Genomic DNA, 24783 nt, shown 5'->3' with positions numbered 1-24783 from the left:
GTAATATTATCATTGTCTTTTTGGTTCATCCTCTTGTCTCACTGTTTTAGCTCTCAGCTGCTGCTCTGGCTTGGTTCCTCCTGCAGGTTGGGTTGAATGGAAAACAGTTTTCCTGACCTTAAGAGGCAGTTCTCAGTGCTCCAGTAATGTTCACCAATCTCTCAGTAACAATTCATGTACTTTGGGAGCTGTTTCATATTCCTCTGTTGGTACCTGGTTTTTACATCCCACAATAAGGCCTCAGCAGTCAAGACATTTCTGACATTTTCTCAGAGACCCAGAGTCTTCCTCAGAGTTCTCAGCCAACATGAGGACTATTGGATTAACAATGAAAATTCCAAAGCAACCACTTAGTAACCAGATGATGTATTATGCCTATTCTCAAGAGGAATTTCTAAGTGTTTAAAGATCTCATTTGCACAATATTTTAAAAACCAGATGTTAGCACCCATGGATGAAGAAGGACATGGGAAATTGGTACGGTCCTAAGAAACCCAGGCTGTAGAGTTGCTCTAACTAAAACAGATTAAAATACCGCCCTGTGAGGTTCACAAGTGCAAACGAAGATATCTCCAGAGGACTTCAGCCTGCACCATTTTCAGAGCCAAAGAGCTACTTACTCTCTTCAATATATGCCCCATGGCCATCTAAATAATAAATGCTTATATAATTTTTAGAAGTCTGTGTGTCCTATAGGTCGAATTAGTTTGGTACACCTATTAGCTTTAACTAGCCTAACTTGACCCCCCAAAATGAATTGCTCATGACATAATATGGCAAAGCATCACTCATCTTCTGTTACAAATAATATTTTCTTGTGAGTTTCAAAAAAAGAAGTTGAGTTTGGTTGCTTTTACTGTTAGTATAAAAATCAGAGGGTAAGTGAGTTAACCTTTCTAACTTATAGGTATTTTGTACCCACATGCTCAAAATTCTGCTAGAAAAGGCACAGCCCCTGCTTTCAAGGAGCTTTTAATTTAACTGGGGCTAATACAGGTATAAATTATACCTGGGGGACTCCAAGGCCATGTGAATCTTGGTTTACTTAATGCCTAACAGAGGGCCTGGCATACAATATCTGGTGAATTTTTGTTGAGTCATTTTAAAGAATGAATAAAATTAAAGGGTGCATTTACTGCAGTGCTAAGTTCTCTAGTATAGAGTTCAATGTCTATGGGTATACCATAGTCAGATGTATTCACAAAGGGGTTCGTAAAAGAAGATGGGAGAATGGAGGGCAGCACGGCTTGAGCTGGGTCCTGCAACGCAAGAAGAGAGGTGATTCCGGGTAAAGAGAAGCAACAAGGCAAAACCTGGCATGGCGGGAGAGGGAGGTACAGGAGGGAAGGATGGGAATGGAAGGCAATGAGTTCATGTTGGAGGAAAAAAGGGAAATGAGGCAGACAGAGTGGGGAGGCAAGCGGAAAAACCCACTACTGAAATGGACATGAATGTGCAGGGTTTCCGTATTTATAGACAAGTTGCCAGGACATAAAGTATACACTGAAATCAATCCTGTTCTGAGTATACTCTGCTACCTGCATGTGCTTCCCTTCCCTCCAGGGTTGCCTCTGCCCTCTCGGAAACACTTGAGGTGGGTAGGAATCATCACACACAGTCACCTGCTTTCATAATGGGGAAAGGAGAAAGACTTGAGGAACAGAATCTAAAGCTGAACTGGATCAAAGAAAATATATGACAATTTTGTCTCTTCACAGGGCAGCTGGACACAGCTGCAGAATCATGCCATTCCCTTCTCCTATCACAGAAGCAAACGTGAAATATGGAACTTTTTTGGTTCGTTCAAGAAACAACAGTCTGAGTTACAGAAATATTTTCCTGCATCATGGCTCACTTTTATAGAAACTGGGATGGGGGGAGGGGATGTGTAGTGTTATTTTTATAAAATTCCCAAATGTTGTGCTAAACAAAATTGAGAAATAAGTATTTTTTGAATAGAATAGAAGTTGTAAATGAAATAACTAATCACAACCAGAATCTTTGGTTTTAATGTCAAAAGGAGAGGGGGTTGGTTGCACACTGAGGATGGTTCTCCAATATGATGCCTAGGGAAAGGCGCTGGCTTCATTCAGCTGGATGCTCACTCCAGCAGGATTCTTTGCACAATGCTTGCAAAGATCAGTGAGAGGAAGGCTGGAGCCAGGCATTGCTTCATGACGGTTTGAATTTGGCAAGACAGGGGATAAGAGTTAATGATCTCCAGCCACAGAGTGGCTTACCATTTCCTTTATGTTTTCTGTACCTTGTTAACATATCAGTGTATCTGCTGTAAGATGAGTTCTAAGCCTTTCTTTCTTTGGGGAATAAAAAAAATCCACCCCATGACTGTCTCATCACTTTACAAATTTATTATTTACACTCCCACTGACTTTAGGAGAGAAAAGCTAACACTTGAGTCCATGCGTGTGACAACAATTCCTTCAAAGGACGTTGGGAATCCAATCTAACGGGGATCTTATATACACAGCAACACATAACAAAGGGATTTACTGTCAAAACGTTTATTGCAAAATGGAGTCTTAGAACAAAGGAAAGCAAAGAAAAGTTCACATCAAAATGAAATGTATGACACCAACTTGGATTTCTGAATACACTGTGGACTTTGTGCTGGAATATCAAATTCCAACTATAAAATCAGTAACTGAATAGTCTTACCACACAAGAGTAAAATTTAATCTTCCATACAAACATTATACAAGATATTTGGCATAGGACTTGCTCAGAATAACATTGCAATAGAATAATTGAGAAAAAGTTTTTGTTAAAAAAACAATAAAGTGATAATGCCATCTATTCAAAGCTCACACTCAAAGAATATAAATATTTTCTATTATTTAGTACAAAAATTTTAAGAGTGCAAAAGCAGTATGTGCAGTGTATCATTTCTGACATTAATAGATATACTATTCTGCACACAATATAAAATAGTTAATGTAGGTGCTTGGAACTCTAGTTTGGAGTAAATAATCACATGCCAGGAAGCTCCTCACAGGCAACAGAGTGCAAACAAAGGTGGAGTCTGAGAAAACATGGCTAGTCTTCTAGATGTCCTGATAGACACTCATTTTTCATCAGAGAAATGCTGTATCTAGAGCTGTCAGGCTACGCTACAATCGAGAGAAGAGAATAGATTTGTATGTCTGGCAATGCTTAACACCTAAACAGGAAAACAGTCTTACTCAAAAGCAGCAAAAGGTGCCTGATTATAGAAAATGTATGCTCTATTATATATGTGGTATGATGAAACTCTGCTACTTTCAAAAGGCTGCAATAAGTCTAGTACAATAAAATTTTTTAAGTATTAATATTTAACTCAGAATAAGTTTTAAAACCGTCTTTCATAAAACTCTTACCATTCAAATGAAAACTGAAAAATAAAGTTATATGCACAGTAATTCTGGGAGAAGTCATTCTGGATCACTCCTAAACACTCCCCCACCCCCAATTCCTTGATTTTTAATGGGGATCAAGTTTGACTACCCTAGCTAGTGTTTAAAAGTCTAACAAATTCACTGTATGTTAAAAATCACTGGTTAAAAACCCACCCTCAACATTTCCAGAGCATCAAAAACAGTGAGCTATATGCTTTCAACTCCTTTTCACTGGTTATGTAAAATAGTCAAATGTAATTTTGCTTTCAAAAATGATGGGTAGAAAAAGGAGGCTTTAAGTTAGCCTGTAGAATTGCAGCTACCTCAATGAGATTTTTTTTTTTTTTTCTATTTATTGTGGAATCAGTGTAATGGGAGAGTGACCTGCCCCGGTGGATTTGGCTGTTTCATCAAGTTGCCACCAGCATTCCTAAGGAGAAAGAAACCATTTCCCCGTAGGGAAATGCTGCTTTAAGATAAAGCCACGAAACTCACAAAATTCAGGTTGTACGTTGCTGTAATTCTAAAAATACATTTTTTTTTGACTTGGGTGATTTCGTTTAGGAGAAAAATAATTAGACACGAAACTCTAAAGCTTCTGGATTTGATAAGTTTGTCAGTGGGGAAGGGACAATGCTACTGGGTTTTATTTATTTATTTATTTATTTATTTATGCTGAGATGAAGTCTCACTCTGTCATCCAGGCTGGAGTATAGTGGTGCGATCTCAGCTCACTGCAACCTCTGCCTCCCGGTTCAAGTGATTCTTCTGCCTCAGCCTCCCTAGTAGCTGGGGTTACAGGCATGTGCCACCACACCCAGCTAATTTTTGTATTTTTAGTCGCAACAGGGTTTTACCATGTTGGCCAGGCTTGTCTTGAACCCCTGACCTCAGGTGATCTGCCCACCTCGGCCTCCCAAAGTGCTGGGATTATAAGTGTGAGCCACGGTGCCCAGCCCCCTTTGGATGGAAGACTTTACGAAGCAAACTGTCCCTGGCATTCACAATGTTACTATTCCTGGCACTGGGCACCAAATGCCATCCCAGTTGCTATGACAACCAAAAATGTGCCCTAGCCCCAACACTCTCAAACACCATTAGGTGACAGCAGTACCCCAGTTGAGAATGACTAGGAGGGTCTCATCAAATTCTGCAAGATAACTTTATGAATTAAGAAAAAAAGATGAAAGGTGAGACATTTTCAGTTGCATGTCCCTGATAATTACTACAACAATTGAGAAATTTAATTCTCATTTTGAATTTTTACGTTTCTGTTTCTTTTAACCCTTTTCTTTCTAAATGTACATTTTTGTAAATCAAGTAATTAGAACTAAATCCAATACTGATAATGGCCATTTCAAAAACTGGTCTGAAAAGTGAATTAGAAGCTGTATAATTAATATCATCATTAGAAATTCTGCATATGGCTAATAAACATTCCTTTTAAAAATTAATAGAGTCTAAAGTCTTCCAAATGATCTTTACAGATAGAGTGAGAACACTATAAAATTCTGATTATATGATTGAGATTTCAGGGATGTTTTAACATGTTCAAACCACTAGAAGGACATTGATTTGGAACAGAAAGTAATAGAGCCAATGTCACGTGGTAATGATCAATAGTCCGGTTCTACGAGGAGAACAATTTTAAGCTCTTCACCGAGGCCAATTCTGCTGTATTCGAAATCCTTGCAGGTTCTTGGTGGTAGAGTATTGACCTGTAACCATCTCTGGAATACTGGTGAGGAAAATAGCAGCAGTAAAGAAATGAGGAAAATATTACCTAATTAATGATAAAGTTAGGTCCAGTATAGAGTCCTGTTATTTTTCTCTTTGGCCCTATTTGGCTGCTTTTATTAATGCAACAGAACTTTATGTATAATCATATGGATTTATTAAGAAAAAAAATCCATTTCATTCAGTTCATATGTTCTAAATGTATTGCTGCTCATTCTTAAATGAGAAGCGAGGTTTACATTCTTACATAAAGTGCAGAGATCCCGAAGTTAGCCCCAGAGATCCCCTTGCCTTTTTCAGCCTTGCTCAAATGTTACATTATCAGTGGCACCTTTCCTGATCATACTTTAAAAACCTCAACATTCACCCATGGGCCTTATCCTCCTTCCCGGCTTCATTTTTTGGCGTATACTTATCAAATGGGAACATATGATGCATTTGCTTTATTTATCATCAATCTTTACTCACTGGCATGTAAGCTCTGTGAGTGCAAAGATTTTCACCTAGCTATCATCCAGAACAGTGTCTGGCACAGAGAAGGAGCTCAATGAATATGTGTTGAATGAATGACTATATCTTTGCCTTGTAAACCCCATGCTATTGGCTCTCTCCTCAGGTGGCTGACCACTGCAGCCCAGGGCATGCCGGAAAGACAGGAGTCCCAAGCCCTCCCTTCTACTCTACTCCAAGCTTTTCTGCTTGGGTGCATTGACTCAAGTCAGGTAGTACTTCTCTATGTCTGAGCACAGACAGGCTGTGTTCCTGTATTTGTATACGTGTGTGAATAGACAGAGAAACTAGTAGCATGGGTATGTGGGGGAATCCATCTTTTAGGGAAAGCTTTGTCTGCTCTTTCTGCGTTTAGTCTCACCTCAGACCAGGTTAACCTGGCCAGGGCTCATAGTTTTCAAAGAGCAACAGAAGAAATCTATTTAGCTTACATTCTAAGAATGTTCTCTCTATCTTTCCTGAAAGCTATCCACTTTTAATTTCATCTCATACTACAGAGAAAATATTATTTGAAACTGATAGTTTTCCGGAAGGTTACTGAAATCACTTATTTTTCAGTGTCTTCACTGGCACCATTCATAGTAGCTAACATTAACTAGCCACTTTCCATGAGCCTGGTGCTGTGTTAAGTGCTTTACATATATTATTTCTTTTCATCCGCACAATGATCCTTTCAAGTAGGTACTATTACTATTCCCATGTGGAAGATCAGCAAACAGACACACAGAGATTAAATAATTTGCCCAAGGTTGTCAAGCAACTGGGCCCAGGATTCTGAGTGACAGTCCGACTCTGATCCCTTTCTTCATCACTATGCCACCTAGGCTGCTGTACACCTCACACCCAGAACATTCTATTAGTTATTTCTCCCCAGATGAAGCTGGCACAGCATACTGATCATTATGCGGTATTTTTCAGCTCTCAAGGGGTATTAGAAACATGTCACGCTTCAAATTCTAAGAGGCTTTTAATGATCAAATATAGTTAGAAATACTATTAGGTCATATCTATGATGATGTCGTTTCTTAAAACTTCCATAAAAAGAACAACCAAAAATGTTTTGGTTTAATAGTCAAATAATGACACTCCTTTCTAATTTAGATTGAAACAAATCTTAGTTCTTTTGCCTCTTAATATATATAATTAAAAGTGTTTTATAATTTAAACAAGCTTTGACAAATAGGTGATAAAATTCTGAGAATATCCCTGGCTAGCCAGGTTTTCAGAGCACTGCCTGTATCTACTTCTAAAACACCAACATTATTAAGCAGGGTTAAAACAAAAAACAACTCTGGTAGGCTAAACTTGATATGGAAAGGACTTATGTTTTTGCCTAAGTGAGGATAACTTATCTTTACTATTTCTTTCATAATATTTAATTTCTTCTTTAAAATAGCTGAGCATATGTTTAGAATCCAGGATTATTATGCCCCTCTAAAAAACAAACGACCACGCATACACCACTTGCTGGAAAATCCAGGAGAGGCATGAATTAACCCCCTGGAAGCATCCCCTTAAGACCACGTCTTTCTCTTTGTATAAAGCACAAGCACAGCCTTAAATGACAGTGTGTTGTTAAGAAACTTCCATGGCCAGCAGTGGTATGAAAGTTTGCAGCTGTTGGTTTCAAATCAGAGTATTTTTCCTTCAAATACACTACTGAGAACACTGCTCAGGCTTTACTTTGAGCAGCTGTGCTATTTAGTACTAAAAATTCTCAGCGTTTAGGTATTTCTGAAGAGCATTTTGTTATAACCTTCTTTCATCTCAGTATTTTTGTTGTTGGATTTTGTACTATCAATTCTTTCTTTCTTTCTTTTGGTTTTTGAGACAGGGTCTTGTTCTCTTGCCCAGGCTAGGTGCCATCATGACTCACTGCAGCCCTGACTGATGGCTAGGTCTCAAGCAATCTTCCTGCCTTGTCCTCCCAAGTATCTGGGACTACAGGTGTGTGTTACCATGCCAGCTAATTTTTTAATTATTAGTAGAGACGAGGTCTTACTATGTTGCTCAGGCCAACCATTTCTGATATTATAGTGTACTGCTATAAGAAAAAAAAAGTAAGTCACGGAATACTATGTGTCAAAGAACAATTAGGAGTTAAGAGTGCTTGTTCAATATGTACGTTTTTAAAAACGATTTGAATAAAGGAAATAAAGTAAAATACAAACTAAAAGGTACTCATTAAAAAAGAAAAAGCCAGAATGTCATTACTTTAAAAGTCCTATATTGTATATAGAATCACAAATTTCTATAATCAGGCACCACATTTGCTGATTCATAAATATACTTCTTTGGCTTAATTCTCCCCCCATTTTTCTGTAAGCAAAAATAAATCAAAAGTAGAATTGATAAGAAATTACGGTCATGTAAATGTGATTGGCCTAAAATGCAGTGCTTGGTTTTCTGCCTCCTTACTTGTTTTTGTACAGACTGAGATAAACAAATTACTTTTGTGTTTTCCAAACGTTTTTAATTTTATTACTTTGCTTTCTGCTTTCATTCACTATTATCCATGTCATTATCCTCCTCCTCACCGTCATCATCATCATCATCGTCACCTTCTGACAAGTCAAAATCACTGAACCCCAGAGCCATGTTGACTTTCTTCCCCCTTCTCTTAGATGTGGTTTTGGAAGAATTCTGCTTGGCTTGCATGTTTATCTGCATCCCAGAATGCATCACAGCTCCTGCTTTGTTCATTGAGAAGATATCCCCAAAGCCCATCAGCATCATGGCCTGCAGACTTGGGTTCATGCCATGGCCCTCCCCGTTACTTGTTGCTGTGATCTGACATGACATCTCTGCACTGTTTGACTCCTCTGTTTTAGATTCAAAGTAAGACTCCTCAGACATTCTTGCAGCAAGAGGCAAGAGAAGCTATCAAAAGGGAAGAAAGGACAGAAGTAAAAAGAGAAATTAGGACCAATTTAAATCAGGAAAATAGATACCACAAAATTAGTTGGCACTACACAGGAGGTAAATGATTAGTGAAATAAATGAATGTAGGGAATTATGTGAGAATGTATTTAATGGCAGATTTGGCTCCAGCATATTTGCCATAATGACTGACAGGATAAATCACAACCAAAAGTTTGCAAAGCACCACAGCAAGCCAAATTTCAAATGGAAAAGAAGTTGCAAGTTTTAAGCCCTCATTTTGCTTAAAACCAAATAGTTTTTAGGATTTATCTTAACTTTTCCCAATTTCACTTTCACAAGAAAACATTTAGTTAACCATTATATTTTTTACAAAAGAAATTAAGCAGAGATTCATTCTCAAATGAAAAATTAAGAAACTTTATACCTAAAAGATAAGCTCAGAGGAAGCACAAAAAACAGTTCAGCAGTCAATACAGTTCTAGGGAAATGTGGGTTGTTGACTACCTTTTTATCTGGATTAGTGCTCTGAATATACACTAAAATTTAGTCTAGAATTCACTTGCTTCCACTTATTTATTTATTGTAACCAGAACTGCTGTAATACTATTGATTCAAATTATCAAATAATTCACTTGTGAACAAATTCTAGATGCTGTCTCTCACATTTAAGTTAGACGTAAGTATGTAAACACATGAAAACTGGGAAGAAAGGAGGAAAACAGTGTTAATTTAGATTGTTCTAATATGCTCTAATATTCAAGTTTTCCTCTTTCGACAGAACTTTTTTCTTAAGATGTCACCGCTCACAGTGGTCACAGACATTTATCTTCTACTTTATGTAATTATTTTGAACAGCCAACTTATTCCCATAAATGTTTGGGCATATCCATTTCAGGGGTAAAACTGTTAGGATATGAAAAATGTTACTGCCTCTTCTTTTGAGAAACAAGCAAATCAAGGCTTATGTTTTTGGCATAGTTTCAATATGGATACATTTATGATAAATAATGTACAAATAATATACTGGGATGACCTCTATATTCTGGTACCTAATATTCAGGATCAATTTCCTAATATTTTTTGTTTTTTTGAGACAGAGTCTCGCACTGTTTCCCGGGCTGGAGTGCAGTGGCACTATCCTGGCTCACTGCAAGCTCCGCCTTCCAGGTTCAAGCAATTCTCCTGCCTCAGCCTCCCGAGTTGCTGGGATTACAGGCGCCCGCCACCACACCCAGCTAATTTTTTGTATTTTTAGTGGAGACAGGGTTTCACTATGTTGTCCAGGTTGGTCTCGAACGTGTGACCTCGTGATCCACCTGCCTCAGCCTCCCAAAGTGTTGGGATTACAGGCATGAGCCACCGTGCCTGGCCTTAATTTCCTAATTTTTAAACTGAAGTTGGAGCTGAGTTTTTAAAAAGTAGCTCGCTCTTTTGGGAAAAACCCTCCTGGAGTTGTTAGTTCAATAACTTTAATTTCATATCATTCAACTGAAAAGTATCCATTATATAGAAGAAAATAATTGATTTAGATCCTTAAACACTGGAAACAGGATGTTATTTCCCTGGCAGTCAAACTTCTCAGCTTCTGAAATTTGTTTTCAATTTTAAGATATTCTCAGGAACTCTTTGTGGCTCATTGTATTATTTTGAGGGTCATTCCTCATATTAGGTTTGACTCTAAAGATCTCTATAAATGTTTCTCAGATAAGCCTGTATTCTTAAAATAAATAAAATGCTTACATCAAGCTTCAACTATAATTAGAAAATAAACATTATCCATATTTATGCATAAAGGATTAATCTCCCCAAATATCCTTAACTAATGTTTTAGTTTTAGGAAAGAAAATAGTGCCCTTGAAATTAATCGAATGATACAATTTTTTATGAAGTTATATAAATGTTAAACTTACATAATTAAGATAAGGCCACATACAGGAAGTCTAAACCTCCAGCCACTTCCTTTTTAAAAGGTTTATTTCATCTTTCTCTTAAGAAATCTCAGTTAAAGCTAAACAGAAACTGATGTGAGGACAAAAGAAAATATCTGAACATAAACTTTCTTTCCTTCAGAAATACCAGCTCTAAGCAGAAGAGACATTAAAAGCAAGTACTGTAAAGAAAGAAAACTTATCTCCCATAAGGAAAAAAAGAAGAAAATCTCATTGAGATTGTGCTACAGGCTGTCCATTGTTAGATGGTGGTCCCCAGAGCAGTTCCTTCACAGAAAGTTTCATGGGGTTAAAAACTCAAGCAGGCAACCTACCGAGCACACAGAGCTTTACTGCAGAGCGTTTTATTATTTATTATGAAACTATGTTACTAAGAGCAATAATTATGTGCAAGGCAGCCCGTTTCTTAGCAAAACTGATGCCAATAAACTAAAGAAAGGTTCTGAAGCATATGTGAATGGCTCAAGTTTTTTCTTACAATACTACATTTAGAAAGAGTCAAGCCATGCAACGCTTTTACGGCTTTAGATTTCAATGCATTTTAAAACAAAACAAAACCTTGCAGACTTCAGAAGCTGTGCTCTAGGGACAAGGTCACATTTTTGCTCCTGTCCCTCATGAGCTCTGGGAGAAGCACTGCTCCGGTGCAGATCCCTAGAGCGAGGCTCTCAGAGGCTGCCTGCTGACACCACGTCAGCCAGAACAGGAAACTTCCCTCATCATTTTCTCACCAGCCAAGTCAAATTCACAGATAAAAGTGGCACTTTAAAAATGTTCCATGGTAGTGTTATGGATAGCAATTTGGTTCATTTTGGAATTCCCTGGAGAACCAAAGTCCTTTTTTTCCAAATTGAATCTGATAGTAAACATTTAGCTTCATTGTATTTTCCTTGTTTGGATATCACGTTGCTTCTCCACACAAGTTGGGAAGGAGACAGACTATTTTATTCCTTAGACATTGGAAAATACTTTCCAATTGGGCACTGGCTGCTTAATGAAGATTAAGACTTTTAAAGACAGGAAAGCTTTTTGAAGACCACAAAATGAACGGCATTCCAGTATTTTTTGGCATAATCACCATAGCAACTATCAAAAATGAATTTAAAATATATGTTTACTTTTAATCTACTATTACTTGGGTAATTTTAATTGAACAAATATTGCCCATTAAAAACCCTGGGAAAAAACAATTATAAATGTATACTTAATTCCTGAAAATGTTATGCCATTTAAAATAGGAAAGAATGCTGAAATTTGATTAGACTTTAATAATATCATATCAGCATGTAAGCTCAAGGTTACTGTATAACCAGTGAAATGCTTAAAAAGAATTTTTATATTCCTCTAAATACAAGACTTGGGAGAAAACAAGATACTGCCTAGGTGTAATAAATACTGAAAGCTTGTCCAGAGAGAATCTTTTTCCAATATTTTGCTGCCCCTGATCATAACACTAAATTGAGTACGAAATATTAATGCTTCTCATTTGCATGTCATCATGGTTAGCTCCATTTTAGAAGGAAAACATGGTTAAGTTCTGACACATCAAAGACTCTGTTAGTCAGTGAGCTGCTGGAGTTACAGTTATTAATGACTGAGCGACTAGAAGGAGTTAATCAGCACCGAGGTGCATGTTCTGAGATTGAGCAGATGGTGTGAAAATACATCGGATTTTATTATTGTAATTCTAATATACAAACACACTGACAGAATAACAGTTCTTAAGGAAGGAGCCAGAAATAGGATAAGCTTTTCTTTTAAATCTCTGGCATTTTATTAATTGAAATTAGGTATGAACGCCGCTTGAGTCCACACGCCGGCCCTTTGATACACAGGCGCGAGGCAGGAAATGAGGAGGGGCAGCGGGAGGCAGGGGAAGAGGTGCCATGCTGCCATGCTCAGCCGCGCAGCCTACAAGCAGCATGTGGAAAGACGGCGAAGGGGGAGGGTACTCACCGGGGTGTTGGACTGCTCTGTCAGCTTTTGCTCCCACATCTTTAAACGTCTTTCTCGTTCTTTAAGCTCCTGCTCCTTAAAGCTGAGATCACGCTCTAGTTTCTTTAGCCTTTCAAGAGTTGCCTCAATTTCGCACCTGCACAGGGATAGCTGGTGTAAGTCTCAACTTGACTTAAGAGACATCAAGCGCTTAGTGGGTCCATCAGAATGCTAATCAAAGTAAAAGACAAATGCCGGTGCTTTAAAATCAACCAGGAAGCTGCCGGAGGAGAAGGAATCTTTCATGTCCTTAAATATCAAGAGGTAGTTTCTAGCTTGAAAATATAAGCTCAAAATATTTCAACAAGGCGTTGAAGAGCCACTGGGGTGCAGCATAAGCAATGGCGCGGGTGTCCTGGTACAACCATTTAGTAAATGCTTACATTTATCTAGCTCTTTACAGTTTGTAAGTGCTGTTATCCATGATCTCATCTTATTCCCATAACAGTCCCAAGAAACAGGTATTATGCTCATAGTCTAGGTGGGAAAATGATATTCAAGTTAGGTGTTAACACACCATCAGTAAGTGGTTGAGATGACACTTTAGGCTACTCATTGGCTGAGTAACCCAAGCAATCAATTGACTAACCTGACTCAGTTTCCTTGGTTGTAAGGGGTGGTGGTTATAGAACATTAGGGTTCCCCTACCTGCCTGATCCTTAGACTTACATAGGCAACTTGTTTTTTAAAAAACCACACACCAGAACCCAACAAAACATGGATTTCTAGGACCCTTCCTTAGAGCTCATGAGTCAGTAGGCCTGGGTGGGACCCTGGAATTTTCATTATTTTATAAAAGACCCGAGTAATTTTTACAATCAGGCAAATGTAGAAAACCCTGGGCCAGATGAACTCTAAGGTTCCTTTTAATTCTCATAATTTTTAAAGGAAGTTATCTCCCTTAGTGTCTATAGGCCAACCAACCTCACCACTTGGAACCACATGCTATGTTACAGAAATTTGTCCTTCACAGAAAGTGGAACTGGTACCATGGCTCAGCACAAACGGTTTTCTCCTTTAGGGCTGTCGCAATGTTTAAGTCTCAATTTATGTTTTCAGAACTGGAAGTTCTTTCCCTTGAGTTTCTGAAAAGCCTGTAAGTAAGCAACAATACTGAGAGAATGAGGGAGAGGGAGAGGGAAGTCAAGGCTAGAGAAGGCACTGGAGAGGAGGATGCAGAAGATGGGAACTGGGTGACTATCGCAGAATAGCTGCTGGGTGCTGCCAGCTGCTGCTTCCAGGTGCCGCTGAGGCAGTCCTGTGTTGCGACGGCATAATCATGATTGAGATGTTGACTATGGAAGGTAGAAGCCCCCACATCTAAGTTAATGAATATATGTAACCAAAGTCTGCCTTTTTCTTTCTAGGGAGAATAACAGTAAGTAAACAGCTTACTCTTATTGGAACATTCCAATGCTCTTACAGATACTAACCAAATGAATGAAAACAAAAAGTTCTGGACATTCACTGGCAAAATCCAACTCTGCACAGGTATGGAGGTGGGTCTGGATTTGGCTCAACACTTTACTTCCCTACTTGTCCGAAATGCACCTCAGAGCAAGGGAGGCAGCAATCAGGTGGAAGAAGCCTCTGCTGCGACGCCCACAAATATCAACACCCATCCCTTTTACTGGTGCCATTTGAAAAATCATAAAAGGCTGTAAGTCATATTACAGTCCCTAAAGAAGGCAGTGATTCAGCCATCTTTCAGAATTATGACTGTACCATAAAATCCAAATTTTATCCCTGATATTTCGGATAAAAATATTATGACTATGCACATAAACGAAGTTTTTATTTTTCAATGGAAGACTGAGGGAAAAAAATCAGCGTGAAAAACCTTAGGGTAAATTTTTGTCATAAAAAAAGAAGAGTGAGCCATCTTCAGTTGGTGAAGCGGTCAGTAGGCGGCAAGGGGGTGGTGGGAGCTGGTCGGGCTCAGTGTGCGATGGCAGAGGCCTGGGCCAGCGTCTACACGGCGCTTCTGCCAACCCAGTCCCCACGCCCCTGCCAGTGAGACTAATCTCACTGATGTTCTTTTAGACCAGGGTAAATGGTCACTACATTCTATTTCACTTATAATTTAAGCCAAAGATGCATCTCAAGTTCCAGCTCTGGGAGCCTACTGCGATTGTGAGCACTTCTGGAAAACGGATCAAGAGTTAAATGGACGGGAAGCTGTGACACAGAAACTAACACCGAGTAAATCTCCGTCCTCAATCTGTCTCCTCAGGCCCAGCTTTCCAACAGCACTCCCGACACTGCCGAGTCTGAAATCGTGTGGGAGGTTATATGCCATTAGAGACGTGACCCCAACCCGGGGACGACATAAAAACAGCTGCTTCCTTGGTTTTTTTGGTGCATTGTTTTGTATCAAATGCATTTGTTGATATATTTATATAACCTTCTTGTTCTAAAAATATAGTTTAAATGTCTTAGTTGATGAAAATTATGGTCTTCTCGTAAGCCAAATCCAATCAAGGTCAATGTCAACTAGTATCAATTTTCCATATGCCAAAAACAGGCAATGAACTGTAATTATCTTCTTTCATCAGACAGAAACTTACTTTGAAATAAAAGGTCAATTTGTAAAAAGAGTGATATAGCGTATATATTACATGATAAATGTATAATCTGTTTATTAAATGTAGTGTTATATATTACATGATTTGTGCTAACATTGCACAAATTGCAAAGGTTACATGTTTTGATCTCTGGGTTTTTGTTTTTAAGAAGGCATGTCACGGTGAGAGTACTTTGGTCACCACGGGAAACACAACCAACCAAGTGTTTTGCCAAGAGACACAGATCTGAACGCTCATCACAACACTGCATGCCTCGTTCAGTGCAGGTTGCCACAGATCTACAGACAATTACCATGGTTAATGAAAATCCAAAACAGGACCCACAGGATGACACATTTTCTGTTCTTAATGCTTATTGCCATTATTGCTAGTAAGTCAATGGGAGGAGAAACAAGCTGAAGGTCTGATGAATAAGGAAAAGTCTGACATTAGATTTTGTTCCTATCATTTATTAGGTCAAAGGAAAGAACATAGTCTATGTGGTTTTTAATAATGTAGTTTTAAAAAGAGTTTTCAGAATAACCATTCAGTTTTCTAAAAATACAAGTTGCATCTGGTCTATGTGTAGAGGAAGCTCTACCAGAAAATAATCATTTGCCAGAAACACCACAGCAGGATTGGAATCAGGCTTCACTGTGATCACTGTGACTCTAATTTACTAAAACACTCTTTGGACACTAGTCATGTGGTTTCAGACACTAGATAAAAGTTGGGGGGGAAGAGGAAGTAGTTCGAATGTGTTGTCTTTTGAAATGTTGAGATTATCTGAAAAAAACATAATTCTTTTCAGGAGTTTACATATTGAGTTAGACACCTTAATAACCTAAAATGATCATGCCCTATAATATTTCTCTTAGCTAAAAAGGAATTCAGTCAAGTGAATATTGCATACTAATGAGAAGACAGCATGACAATGGCCACAAGTCTAGTAACCGCACTGTACAGCATGGGTGCAAGGGCAGGCTGTGTTACCAGACCACCCAGGTTCTGTTACTGTATTCTGTCCTGGGTTCTGTTCTCAGTACTGTATGATTTTGAGCAAGTTACTCAATTTACCTTTGCATCTGTGATATAATTTAGGGTTGCTATGGGGATTAAAAAAGAAAATCTAAATGAAGTACAAGCATCTGGTAAAAACCTAATAAGTGACAACTGTGTTTATTATTATTAAAATTACTATTATAGTCCTCTCTGTTTTTAACCAATTGCCTACTTCAGTGAAAACAGCTCTGCTGCTTCTCAAACTGTGGTTTACTGGTTTGGGTCAGGATATATATTCTCTCTCCAGCTCTCAGAACAGGATTAACAGTTCTTGAAAGATGAGGAGGCCCCCTAGGCAACTGTATTCCTTTTAATAAAATACGTCACTGTATTTTACCTCCTTTTTCCCCCATTGTCAATCATCAGTTTCATTTCCCTCACTTTCACCTTCAAGCATTTTAAAAATTCAATTTATCATGCAACTAGTCCATGTTTAATGTGGAAGAAGTAGGAAATAAAGATATACAAATAAAAAACACTCTGTATAATTCCATTACCCACTGATAACACTGACTTTTTGATACTTTTCTCTGTGTACATATACACAATAATATATTTTATAAAAAATAGAATCATTCTAAACAAACTAGACTGTAGGCTCTACTTTGAAATCATTTATCAGACCTGTGATTTTAGGAATGACCTTATTACTCTGTGTATGGAGATATAATCATTTTTAATTTATTTTTATTCTCTATTGTACTTTATACCATTTCTGGTTTACCCTTCTCAATGATGCTTTGCTGAAGAAGTGTCCCTACATTTTTGCACAGCTTTCTCATTTCTTTTCTTTTCTTTTCTTTTTTTTTTTTTTGAATAGGATCTCACTCTGTAGCCCAGGTTGGAGTGTAGCGGCCTGATCTCGGCTCAATGCAGCCTCGACCTCCCCAGCTCAAGCGATCCTGCCACCTCAGCCTTCCGAGTAGCTGGGACCACAGGTTAGAGTAACAATGCCCAGCTAATTTTTTTTATTGTGAGTGGAGATGAGGTCTCTCTATGTTGCCCAGGCTAGTCTCAAACTTCTGGGCTCAAACAATCTTTCACCTCGGCCTCTCAAAGTGTTGGGATTACACGTGTGAGCCACCACGCCTGGCCTTGTTGACATACTTTAAAAGACTCCCTATCTTGGTATTAAAATCTTACTAATCCCTTCGATAATAGATCGAATAGCATTTTCTCCAGAATCCTTTTACCATGTCCTTGGACTAGATCAGATTTCATGGTTATCTGCTCTCTAGTATATTTCTCTGTCATGATACTTGTCAAAATAGAAATGAGATCGTTTTGAATATATTTAATAGTTTAACATTGGACACTTGGGCTGGAGAGCTCCATGTGCCCTGGGACTCTTGTGCTCATTGCTACAGCCCAGTACCAGAATGGCACCAGTTGTTCTCACACCAGCAGAAGTTCAATGAATGGAGAATGAATGAATGAATGAATGAATGAATGAATGAATATAAGAAGTACTTTTGTCATGGCAAACAAATTAACTTACATATTTATATTCTCTTGTATAATATCACAATCTCTTTTTATATTATTACCACCATGGTAATTTTCTCTCTTGCTTCCCCAAATATTTACTAAGCAAATGCTGTGTTCAAGGCACATTTTGATGCTGTGAGTGATGAGCAAACGTGATTGTCTGCCTCTCTCACATTTCAGCCCGTGACACACACATTAAACAACTAACTGCCAAATTACTTCTTAATTCCAATAGCGGTAAAGCCTATGAAGGAGATGCTGTCAGAGCACATAAAGTGGAACCTGATCTGGCCTGGGGTCAGGAAGCCTTTCCCTGCAGATGTATTATTCAACTGCTATGTGAATGATGAACAGGAGTTAAGGTGGGGTGTGACGGCAGGCGTGGTTCACAGCTGAAATGGGATAAGTTTTAAAGAGAGGAAACTGTGCTTGTAAAGACCCTGAATGGGGAGAAATATGCATTGGTTGAGGGACTGAAAGCCAGAAATTAAGGGAAGAATGATCCTAAGCTGACGCTGGTGAGGCCAGAGTACTGAGGGTCTTGTGAGTCTTGGTAAGTATTCTGGTCCTTTTTTTTTTTTTTTTTTTTTTGAGACCGGGTCTTGCTCTGTCACCCAGGCTGGTCTTGAACTTCTGGGCTCAAGTGATCCACCCGCCTTGGCCTCCCAAAGTGCTGGGATTACAGGCGTGAGCCACTGTGCCAAGTATTCTGGTCTTTGTCTTAAGAGCAATGGGAACTCATATATGGATTTTAAAGGAGAGGAGAGTGATCTGATGACATGTATACTCATCTCTTACTGCAAAAAACAAATATTACTTACATGTTTTGTTTTGTTGATTATCTCAGCCCAGGAAAAAAGTCTGTTATACCTAGACTTGAGCTCACTGTATAATTTTTGTATCCCTAAATAAAAATTCATTTACCTCACTGGCCCTAGATAGATATTTCAAAGGAATAAAAACAAATAAGGTTATTGTAAAACAACAAACAGCCCAAAGAAGTATCTAGCAACAGGAGTAAACAACGCAGTAATTTTCAAAGTGCATGCAGTATTCATTTGGCATCAGCAGATGGCGTAAGGCGTCATGTTACTGCCCACGGCTATCAGGAGCAGAGATGAAGTTACCTAAATCTCTGCTGAGTCAGGCGGGGAATAATGTTAGCTTCCAAACATGCTATTTATATTCATACATCATGTGACCTGGCTCAAATGTTTCATCCTGGGTTTACTCTTCCACTCATACAATTTTCTCATTATTAAGTTTATTCAACAAGCTTTGAAAGTATTTATGGCATCCAAAGTTTTCTTTTAAGAGTATTTTTTATAGTCTCCCTGTCCCCCTCCACTAGCAGACACAGTGCTCTGCAAATTTCAAGGTAAACAGTGTTCCTGTTTCTTACGGAACAGAGAACAAAGCTTCCTAACAAAGCATAAACACAGAGAAATGTCTGGTAACCATCTTTTGTCTCAGAAGATATGATTTCAATGTTTTTTTTTTTTTTTTTTTTTGAGACAGAGTTTCACTCTTGTTGCTCAGGCTGGAGCGCAATGGCGAGATCTCGGCTCACTGCAACCTCTGCCTCCAGGTTCAAGTGATTCTCCTGCCTCAGCCTCCTGAGTAGCTGGGATTACAGGCATGTGCTACCACACCCGGCTAATTTTTTGTATTTTTAGTAGAGACGGGGGTTTCTCCATGTTGGTCAGGGTGGTCTCGAACTCCTGACCTCAGGAGATCCACCCACCTCGGCCTCCCAAAGAGCTGGGATTACAGGCGTGAGCCACTGTGCCCGGCCTCAATAAGGCAACAAGCTTGGAGAAACACTATTTCTTGCTTACTTATGAAATTCAGGACTTATAAGATTTCCAAAATCATAAAAAAACCTTTTTTATTTCTCCCCTAAACTATGCTCAGAAATCAGGACTGTCATTCAGATCTCTGGTTCTCTTCTTCATTGAGACGAGTGATGGTCTTTCAAAGCCAGACGCTGTGGCCTGGTGCCGGGGCTACCCACCTCCACTCCGCCTTGTTGTGCAGGAATGAGTTACACTTGTCAGGAAGGCTTGTGTCATTTGACATGGACTCCAGGATTGAAATGATTTGCTTGAATGATGGCCGTTTCTGAAAAAGAGAAAATCAGTAATCATTTGTTGGGACTTAAGAAAGGAGATATTTAAGAGAAAACGTAGATACTACAAGCATAGTAATAAACTCAACCCACCATAACAAAATAAAACATGATGCAATGTCCTGATGTAGTTATTTTACACTCATCAGGTCACTCAGGTTTAGGGAACTGTATTCTTTATTCTCAGTGAACTATTCACATGGAGAGATTCAGATGCTGTTTTTCTATCATGTGGCCTAAGGTTGGGATAATTCATGTTTTTCTCCAGGAAGGGAGAACACTAATTCTCTCTTTTATTTATGATTAAGAACTCCTAAAAGGAAACAGTGAAGTCCTTTAAAAAACCTACATGATAAAGCTGGTAAAAAGTTAACGGTAGACTGTGTGTGGTGGGCATGTTAGTGTTCACTGTAAAATTCTTTCCACTTTTCTTTGTTTGAAAATTTTTATGATAAAGTGTTGGGGGGAAATCTACCTATCAATCTATTGGAACTAATAGAATTTTCCAAATTGGTTTGTCAGAAAAAAAAATTCAGGTACTATGCTGATCACCTGGGTGAGGAAATAATCTGTACACCAAACCTCCATGACACACAATTTACCTACATAACAAACTTGGCCATGTGCCCCTGACCCTAAAAGTAAAGTTAAAAAAAAAAAAAGAAAAAAAATCCCCCAATTTTAAAGCTGTCATAACTTCACTGTTCTCAATATTTATTTTCGGTTATAATTGGCTTTAGTGCTAAGACACTGTAAGGTATTGTTCACTAGAAATGAGCATTAAGTGTGTTTCTTCAGCTAGCAGTAACTAGAACTATTCTAGTCTGTCTCTTTAGACTCTAGCCAAGGTTGAGACAAAAGGTTAAAACAAAAATAGAGAAAGATAATAAAAAGGATGATGCACATTCTCTCTTCATCATGCCTCATAATTACACCATTACTGAACAAATTATAGTTGCAGCAATTAAAACATGCATTTTAATTTAAGAGCACAAAAACAAGAAGAAACAATGTTGACGTGGCTTGCTCTCAGGATTTAAGTGCTTCCTACATTACTAAGAAAAGCAATTTTTCCATTTCTCAGAAATATAAAAACCTAGGATATACATTGAGTTCTGCCATTATTATTCTCTTTCAAGGGCACTTGTGTGCATGTGTGTGTCTGTGTCTTTCCTTGAAAAGGGCATACATAGATAAATGTTACTGATATATATTAAGCCTTCTAATAAGCAAAGAGGAAAATGCCTTAAGTAGGAAGCTTGAAAAGTGTTCTATTTATCTTCTTTAACTTTGTCCTCCTCTTAATTTCTCCCAGCACGTATCGGGTTTTAAAATGATTTTTTTGTTTGTTTGTTTGTTTTTTTTGAGACGGAGTCTCACTCTGTGGCCCAGGCTGGAGTGCAGTGGCATGATCTTGGCTCACTGCAAGCTCTGCCTCCCGGGTTCAAGCCATTCTCCTGCCTCAGCCTCCTGAGTAGCTGGGACTACAGGCAACCACCACCATGCCCGGCTAATTTTTTTTTTTTTTTTTTGTATTTTTAGTAGAGATGGGGTTTCACCGTGTTAGCCAGGATGGTCTTGATCTCCTGACCTCGTGATCTGCCCGCCTTGGCCTCCCAAAGTGCTGGGATTACGGCATGAGCCACCACACCCGGCCTTTTTTTTTTTTTTTTTTTTTTTTTTTAAAGACAGAGTCTTGCTCTGTTGCCCAGGCTGGAATGCAGTGGTGTGATCATAGGTCACTGCAGCCTCAACCACCAGGGCTCAACCAATCCTCCTGCCTCAGCCTCCCAAGTAGTGGGGACTAAAGGTGTTTGCCACCATGGCTGGCTAATTTTTTAGTTTTTTGTTCAGAGGGGTCTCGCATTCTTGCCCAAGCTGGTCTCAAGCTCCTTGTCCCAAGTGATCTTCCTGCCTCAGCCTCCAAAGTGATGGGATTATAGGCATGAGCCATTGTGCCTGGCCAGAAAAATGTTTTAAATCATTTGCATAAGAGCTAATTATATAATAAAGGATTTTCATTTTGCAAGGAAAAGCAGTAGGAGGAGCTAATGAATTTTTAAAGAATAATTTCCCTACATTTAATCATTCTTAAAATAAGGTAGAAACTCTTCTGTAATTGGATGACCAGCATCCCTAGAAAAAATTTAATTTTATAGTCAGCACCTACTCTTGGATAGAGGTTATCAAAGTGAACATTTAAGAGGTGATAACAATATAGATTTTTTGTGGTAATACTATTCTATGAATATTGTGGTTACAGAATACATATTTGGTCTAGGATCTCATATAAATTCCTCTGAAGGGGATTACGTTCCTTTTAGTCATTATTTTGCTTATTCAAAAAAATTAAAATAAAAACTGGGACCATTTATGAAGCATCTACATACATTATTTCTGTATTTGTTATCTTCATTTTATAGGTAAGGACAAGTCTCAGAAGAGCAGGAAGTGCCCAGCATCACACAGGAAGTTACAGAACCAAGGGCTCTGTTCCTAAACTCTTCAACATCTTTTATCACGTAAGGGTAAGACACTACTTCCTATTGAATTTATGACTTCAACTTATTATTATTATTATTTTTGGAGAAGGAGTCTTGCTCTGGCACCCAGGCAGGAGTGCAGTGGTGCGATCTCGGTTCAGTGCAACCTCCGGCTCCTGGATTCAAGTGATTCTCCTGCCTCAGCCTCCCAAGTAGCTGGGATTACAGGTGCGTGCTACCACGCCCAGGTAATTTTTTGTATTTTAGTAGAGACGGGGTTTCACTGTGTTGCCTGGCTAGTGTCAAACCCCTGAGCTCAGGCAATCCACCTGCCTCGGCCTCCCAAAGTGCTAGAATTACAGACGTGAGCCACCGCACCAGGCCAACTTATTTTTCTCCCTATTTGGAAATGTCATTTTAGGACCTGAACCAATACCCACCTTTCCTTTCTTTCTCCTTCTCTTCAATAAAATATTTTGAGCACCTGTTGTAAGCCACTAGAAGGACTTGACATTTACGTAATATCAGCTTCCTCTTGCATACATCACCACCTCCGCCCCGACCCTCATTGCAAAAGAACACCAGTTCTACAGGTGGGCTGAATATTTTAATCTAGATGTCAATACTCTAAAAATCTAAGGACTTTAAAAAAAAGAAAGTACTTTAATTAACTATTGCTGTACATATGTGCATAGGACTGGCACTAACTTCTGATTGAACTGCTACATATTTCTAGCCAGAAAATGATGTACCTCTCAGGAAATGTACTGTGGTCTGGCTACTTCAAGCAACAACAAATTGGGCATCCACTTTCCAAACTGATGTAATGTGCGATAGGGAAACACATGTAACAATTACCTCTACACCCTTATAAAGCTTCAGTACATCTAGGAAGAAAATATATCTTTAAAAATACAGCTGTACCAGGTAAGGCCCAGACTGTGGTTTAGGAAAAGAAGTGCTAAGCCTGAGGTGGGATAAATAGAATAATCAAGGAAGACTTGATGATGAAATATTCAGAGGAGAAAGAAAAGAACGAAGACAACAGGTTTGGGAATGAAAGTATGTAAGTGTGTCTAGAGGAGATCAGCAATGAGAGAGTTGGAAATGTGGGCTGTGGCCAGGTATTTAACCAAATCAAATACAGGGGACATGTCATTGTTTAATCAGAATAAAATGTCATGGATTTAGAAACTAAAAATCAATCTTAAACTTCCTTTATACTTCATGTGGCTGGAACGCAAGATTTCTTTGATCCTAAAGAAGGGTTAGCTTACCACATATAAAAGACATACCTGCATGGTTTCAACACTGGGCCTAATGTTCTTGTTGTGTAAGGCGCTTACAGTAAAATTTAATCAATGTACCGTAAATGTACATTCTTAGAGTTTTAATTAATGTGGTATTGAGCACCCAATTAAGAAATTCAAAACTTGCTTTGCATACTGAAATATAATCACAATTATAGAGATCTAGTAGCAATAATCAAATTCAATGCAAATAATTTCAGGCAAAATTTCTATTTATGCATCACAGAGAAACATATGTCCAAAATGACTTACACATCACAATGGACATATAACTAGTAAGAAGGACAGGGAAGGGGTAGTATGATACCATTTTAACAGTATAAAATAAATGTTTTAAAGCAAGCTTGAAAATACCTGCTTATAGTTTCTACTGAATTAGTTGCAAAGTATAGGCATTTCTCTTAATGCTTAAAAATCCCTATTCTGCAAAATCATGTACTAAAAATTATAGGGCCTAAATCGGAGTAGGGCAGACCATTTAAAAACCATGCAATTGTGTCATCAAATACTAATAAAAAGAACAACAATCCTAAATAAAATACTAACACAGTTTAAAAACACGATTCTTTAGTAAAAATAATACTAGGAATATCTAGGACTCTACTTAAAAAAAAGGCAAGGGAAGTCTAAAGAATGGGAGTGAAAGCAAAGATTTTGCAACATGTACACAGCACAGTTTGTTGCTGGGAGAACCAGCAACAAATTCTTCCAAGTTAAGCTAAGCCAAGTCAAGAAGGAGCATGTGGAGTGAATAGGTTTCATAGCACTGGTCACTTGCTGCCTTGTTGGCTGCATTATTACACTTTGTGCTCAGTGCGGAACAATGTGTTGGGAAACATTATGAACAATCAACATGAATTCTGTGTTATACTAACATAGTCCCCAGTCTCCACTGTCACCAACTGCTTCTGAGTTATTCCCACTAAAGAAACAGATTGTAGAAGAACAGACAATATTTTATGGCCATTCTTCTTGGGGGTCAGATTGGAACAGGGTTTAAATTCAGTAAGAAATTTGATTCTTTAGTCTTTCTTTTTAGTCTCTGTTTAAAAGATCAGTTGTAATACTTCTATTTCCACAAAAAACTGGACAGATTTAAACCATAAAATTTTTGTTCCTTTGAGTGTAACTGCTTTCTTATTCTAATGTTTAATCTGTGAGAATATTTTTTATTTTTAACTCATTATGGAAAATTCCAAAATACACAAAAGTAGAGATAACAATATCATGAACCTCTATATATTATCACCCAGCTTCAAAAATTATCATGGCCAATCCTGTC

At 38.3% G+C, this 24783-nt stretch overlaps 2 protein-coding genes across 12 annotated transcripts in view; one reads left to right on the top strand and one right to left on the bottom strand.

Moving 5' to 3' along the window:
• MAP3K20 (mitogen-activated protein kinase kinase kinase 20) overlaps positions 1–24783 on the bottom strand; it is a 193917-nt gene that overhangs the window by 40225 nt on the left and 128909 nt on the right. For 3 of the 4 annotated variants that reach the window (XM_011743951.3, XM_011743952.3, XM_011743953.3), the window contains 2 exons: positions 19595–19701; positions 12428–12563 (listed from right to left, as the gene is read on the bottom strand). In XM_011743951.3, the coding sequence (XP_011742253.2) occupies positions 12428–12563; positions 19595–19701 (243 nt within the window). Of the gene's footprint in view, positions 1–2506; positions 8520–12427; positions 12564–19594; positions 19702–24783 lie in introns of those variants that run through there. The other variant, XM_011743954.2, reaches the window with a different exon arrangement.
• LOC105483227 (la-related protein 7-like) overlaps positions 1–24783 on the top strand; it is a 45653-nt gene that overhangs the window by 18322 nt on the left and 2548 nt on the right. For 4 of the 8 annotated variants that reach the window (XR_003018370.2, XR_011609859.1, XR_011609862.1 and 1 more), the window contains 4 exons: positions 13834–13965; positions 15203–15421; positions 16913–17030; positions 22132–22236. Coding sequence is in view for 2 of the 8 variants with exons in the window: in XM_024793267.2 (XP_024649035.2) it covers positions 51–96 (46 nt within the window). In the remaining 6 variants the exon portion in view is untranslated. Of the gene's footprint in view, positions 1–50; positions 226–1718; positions 1841–13833; positions 13966–15202; positions 15422–16912; positions 17031–22131; positions 22237–24783 lie in introns of those variants that run through there. The other 4 variants (XR_003018369.2, XR_011609860.1, XM_024793269.2 and 1 more) reach the window with 4 other exon arrangements.

Source organism: Macaca nemestrina, chromosome 11 (genome assembly GCF_043159975.1).
Source record: "Macaca nemestrina isolate mMacNem1 chromosome 11, mMacNem.hap1, whole genome shotgun sequence".
Classification (NCBI taxonomy): Eukaryota; Metazoa; Chordata; class Mammalia; order Primates; family Cercopithecidae; genus Macaca; species Macaca nemestrina.
The sequence above is the reverse complement of the archived record's forward strand: the minus strand, read 5'-3'. Positions and strand labels throughout refer to the sequence as shown.